The sequence below is a fragment of the Microchirus variegatus genome, assembly GCF_963457635.1.
Source record: "Microchirus variegatus genome assembly, chromosome: 2".
NCBI lineage: Eukaryota > Metazoa > Chordata > Actinopteri > Pleuronectiformes > Soleidae > Microchirus > Microchirus variegatus.
In genome coordinates this window covers 24,152,872-24,158,310 of record NC_139803.1, presented here as the reverse complement: position 1 = coordinate 24,158,310, position 5,439 = coordinate 24,152,872, and the positions used below count along the sequence as shown (strand labels likewise).

Below are 5,439 nucleotides of genomic sequence, written 5' to 3'. Positions count from 1 at the left end.
TGTGCTGCCGTCCAGACGGTGAAACCCACTGAGTCAGTGAGAAGAAAATGTCACTGCGAGTGTAAGAAAGAAGAGACTAATATAATAAAAAATATTTAAAAAGTGGTGCAGAAGACGCAGCTAAAATAAACAGGGCATCAAAAAGCTCACGCTGGTCCAATTGAGGAGGAGAGAAGCTGTCAGAGGAAAATGTGATGTGCAAAAAGGGGAGATGACAACCACTTCTTCCAGTAATGATACAGACTGGTCAAAACCCAGGAGGAGTGGAGCTGTGATTACAGCTGAAAGCAGAGGCAACATTTCCCATCATCGCCAAGGTTTTGTCTTTGACGGTTGCCACTTCCTCTTCACACGCTTCAAACTACCTTACACTATCATAACCTACCCCCTCCCTCTGTCGTCACAATAAACTCATCTGTTTTTATATATATATATATATTTGAAGTCAGATACATTTTTGTTTTTGTTGGCAAACTGCAGGAAGATTGAGCACTTATAAGAGCGTTTAATCAATAATTAAGACATGCACATCAGAAGTTAGCATTTGCAATTATGTTTACAAATGCTGACGGCATCAGTAAATCCTGAGTTAACACAAGTGTGCAACAATAAAGAGAATAAACGATGACTTCTCTTTAGTCACTATAAGCCATACTGGGGCTGCAGTTGTATGAAGCCATAAACAGTGTGAGGAGACTGAGGCAGAGCTCGTCACCGCATGGTTTAACTCCCTGGATGAGCTATCAGGACACGGTGAGAGAGGAGGCTCATATATATTCTCACCTCCATCCACAGCAGATAGTGAAGTGCTGCTGTTCAAGAAGGAGCTACTCGACTCTAAATCTGAACTACACTTGATCTGCAGGGTCAATTGAATGATTATAGCCCTTTGAAATGAAATGTTACAACGTGAAGACAAAACATTTGGCAAACTGTTCGTAAACCCTTGATTCAGATAAAGAAATGATCCATTTGGTTACTAAACAACATGTGAAGATTTGTTTTTCTCTCAAATCATTTAAACATTCCTCTTTCCAGGTTAAGTATCAGTGTTTCAACCACTTTCGGGGTATTTGTATAAGACAGGGGTCTCAAACTCAAATGACCTGGGGGTCGATGTGCATCTATTGTGGTCAAGAGGGGGCCGGCCTAGAGAACAAAAAGTGGGGAAAAAATCAACTGTTCACAATATCACACATATACTTAATAATACTATTTATTATGAATACTAAATTAATGTATTAATATCAAAAACAGACATTTATTTTAAATTACATTACAAGCCGTTTGGGCCACTGCCATTCATATTTATATAAGTAATTGAACGTTGTATATGATACATTTAATAATGGGATAATAATGACCAAATGTCTTTTTATTACTGTTATAAAAAACATTGCTAGCAAACGTGGGCCATATTTTCATGATAACATGATATTAAGTGGGGGGCCGCATGTAATCGATTGGGGGCCCGCCAGTTTGAGACCCCTGGTATAAAATGATGTGAGCATTTATTTAATCTCCTCAGCTCAAAAATGTACTGCTCTGGATTTTTGCCATGTTTGTCTAACTGTTGTCTTCTTCTGTGTGTATCACGTTTTCTTTCTACAGGTCAAAGCTCAGTGGCAGAAACTGTGGAACATATGTAGAGCTCCTGAGCCATTCTGGGTCCAGTTTTATATCCATGCAACAGTAACTCAACTCCCTTTTAAAGATTTAAACTGTGGATGTTTGCAGTTTAGTGCATACATCTGCTCTTTGACAATCTGAAACAAACACCTTATCTTCAACTTTGCTTGATAGGTTTTGGGGAAGTTCTGCCGTCTGAAACCACCTGAAATCCTGACAATGTCTGTTATGAAAGGTATGCAAAACACTACGACTCCTGCAATTTTTTCTTTTTTATGTTTTTGGCTTTTGAATCTGCTGTCGTGCAGAGTTTTTGGCGCGAAACGTACGATTATCAGAGCTCCTTCTACTGCACTGAACACAATTAATGGAACTGACCTTCGATAAATCCAGCATTACAGAAACGTTTTGTTCTTGCCCAATAAAATCCGCTCCACCGTGTCGTAATGACAGCATCATGTGCTAGTACAAGAACAACACATGAGCAGGGCTTTATATTCAATCTGTTAACACATCACTGAGGTCAGAAAAAACAGCATAGTGTCAGATTTTAGGGTTAGATTCAAATATCACTGTCTCTGTGTGTCTGTTGGTGATTACTTGTATTTGCTACCCCTTTAGGACCTTTTCTACATAAATACTGACCTTGTCAGGACCATGGTACAAATGAGGCATACTTTTAGATTAGGATTTAAAATTTGGTGACATTTAGGCATTAACTGTACACATTAAAGGAATTCAATGTAGTGTCATAAGAAGAATAGCTGTGCGCATGCACCTGTGTGTGTGTGTGTGTGTGTGTGTGTGTGTGTGTGTGTGTGTGTTCATGATGAGTGACTAAAAATTATGGAAGTGTGAGACGGTGAAACGCAGCAGACTGTCAAAAATCCCACTCTGTCTCCTGTGGCTGATTTACACAGCATGAGCAGCGCCTGTGTCTCAGCTGAAGAACCCAACTCATCCAAACTGCTCACACATGCGGACGCACAGCCTGAACCTAACCCAATCTCAGCCCTCAGAGCTTCACCAGCTCCTCGGGAAATGAGGTTCTGCCTCATTGGGACCAGGTTTTGGGACTACTGGTCCTGACAAGGTCAAGTGTTTATGCCAGGAAAGACACACACAACTTTGTTCATAGTTTGGAGAGAATGTGGACCACGGCGCAGGCTTATGTCCAGCCTTATCACATTCCCACTATATCATAATAATGGTCCAGGCCGGGGGGGGCGTGGCGGCGGCAGCAGAGGTGGGTGAGTTTTTATCAAAACAACACATGGGGCATCATCAGGGACGAGAGCGCACCATGAAGGAGGGAGACACTTCAACTCCTGCCGAAGTGGAGACGCACGACAAGACCAGATTAAGCTGCGCTGGATATTATCATCATCATCACTATTATTATCATTATTATTATTATTATTGTTATTATTATTTGAGTAAGCAATGTCATTTTGACAGACACTTAATGACATCCACACACAGTTTGACGCGCGCGCACCCATGTCGTCAGATTTGTAAATTGGCAGCGGTGCCGCGCGTTATTTGATGGACACACTCATTAGAGGACTGGATGTGAATTCATGCCAAAAAAAATTCAACCAGTGCGGGATATGTTTCCGTGAGGGCGCGCACACTCGGTCGGGATGGATTCGTCTAACGCCAGCGGAATGGACGCGTTCACGGTGATCCATCTGAATTCCTCCTCCTGGAGCCTGGACAGTGGATATTCTTTAGCAGCCACAGCCGGCATCGCTGCTCTTGTAAGTTTTCTCATTCTCTTTACCGTTGTTGGGAATATTCTGGTGGTCATTGCTGTGTTAACGAGCAGAGCGCTGCAAGCTCCTCAGAACCTCTTTCTGGTGTCTCTGGCCACCGCGGACATCCTGGTCGCCACTCTGGTGATGCCCTTCTCACTGGCCAATGAACTCATGGGTTACTGGTATTTTGGAAAAGTTTGGTGCGGCATATATTTGGCGCTGGATGTTTTGTTCTGCACTTCGTCTATTGTGCATCTGTGCGCAATAAGCCTGGACCGCTACTGGTCCGTTACGCAGGCTGTAGAGTACAACCTGAAGCGGACTCCTAAACGCGTCAAGTGCATCATCGTGATTGTGTGGCTTGTATCTGCTTTCATATCATCACCACCGCTTGTATCTATAGACAGCAACAATGAAATCAGCTCTCTTCCTCAGTGTGAGCTGAACGATGAAACCTGGTACATCCTCTCCTCCAGCATCGCCTCCTTCTTTGCCCCATGCTTAATCATGATCCTGGTGTACATCAGAATATATCAAGTGGCCAAAACCAGAACCAGAGGCATGTCGGGAAAGAGTCCCAAGCCAGATGGTGCCACACAAACTGAGAATGGACTGAGCAAAAGCATCTCTCCTTTCCCTGGTGACAAAGAGAATGGTCACTGTCAGTGCCCGCCTACGCCCAGCCAACACACCGTCACCATCGGTGTGCAGACGGAGGACGCTGACATGGAGGAGAGCACCTCCTCAGAGGGCAAGAGTCACAAACCACAGCAACGTGACTCACAGCAAACCAAGAGGGCCAGTCAAAAGAAAAGCTCTCTCTCTAAACACTCCACCCGCATCTCAAGAGTCAGTAACAAGTCCATGGACATCTTTGCCTCCAGGAGGAAACGTCGCCGCAGCTCCTTAGCCCGGAAAAAGATCACTCAAGCCAGGGAGAAAAGGTTTACATTCGTCCTGGCTGTGGTCATGGGGGTTTTCGTTGTGTGCTGGTTCCCCTTTTTCTTTAGCTACAGCCTGTACGGTGTGTGCAGGGACTCCTGTAAGATCCCAGACCCACTCTTTAAATTCTTCTTCTGGATTGGCTACTGTAACAGCTCCCTCAACCCGGCCATCTACACCATCTTCAACCGAGACTTTAGACGAGCCTTCCAGAAGATCCTCTGCAAGTCGTGGAAAAAGTCCTTTTAGGTCTAAGGCAGAGCTGCTGCACCCTGACAATCTTTAAAGTGATTTCTTTTCTTTCTTTTTTTTTTTTAAAGGAACTCTGTTTTGTTTGTTCTTCACTGTTACATTTCAGCGTCCTGTTGTGATTCAGCCATGGAAATGCACTTTGATGCACCCACTGTCGGTGTCTCTAAAACCTGCAACATTAAGTATGTTTCCATTGCAGGCTTCCCTGGTGTGAATAGTGTGTGCCACTGATGTGCACTGTAATGTTGTGTAGTATAATATCGCCATCAAGCAAGCTTTCCACGACATCCACAAACATATAAACACATGGCTGAATCGATCCATTACTGTGAAGAGAAAGCACAGATTTTCTGTGTGAACAATTTTGGTTTGATTATTTTTGAACGGAATGCGCAACAATTTTTGAAGTTACTGACGCGGATGACGTGTCAAATTTCGGTGAAATGACTTTGAAATTGAAGTTAAAATAATAATACTTGAAGTGTACAACACCTGATTGTATGAATTCTTGTTTGTTCATTATTACAGATTGAGCCTTTAATGTATATTTTCTTTCAGGAGCCAGTTTCAGCTCTACAGAGCATCTTTTGAGTTTTGCAGCTAACTGAAGACTACATAGGTTCTTGGAAGGGAATGGTGAGGGATATTTAGCTGCAACTAGAGCTGCAACGAACCATTATTTTTGTAATCGATTGATCTGTCGGGTATTTTCTCGATTGATCGTTTGGTCCATAAAATGTCAAAAAATCTTGATCAGTGTTTGTCAAACCTGGAAATTACGATGTTCTCAAATGTCTTGTTTTGTCCACAAACCAAAAATGATTCAGTTTTAAATATTCAAATTTAAGAAGCTAAAACA

The 5,439-nt window shown here is 42.8% G+C and overlaps 1 protein-coding gene across 1 annotated transcript; it reads left to right on the top strand.

Moving 5' to 3' along the window:
* Positions 1-3,272: 3,272 nt before the first annotated feature.
* LOC310944899 (alpha-2 adrenergic receptor) lies at positions 3,273-4,577 on the top strand (the record flags this gene model as incomplete). The annotated part of the gene is made up of 1 exon (XM_083910748.1): positions 3,273-4,577. One exon carries the CDS (start codon positions 3,273-3,275, stop codon positions 4,575-4,577), a length of 1,305 nt encoding a protein of 434 aa, XP_083766874.1.
* Between the last annotated feature and the right edge of the window lie 862 nt (positions 4,578-5,439).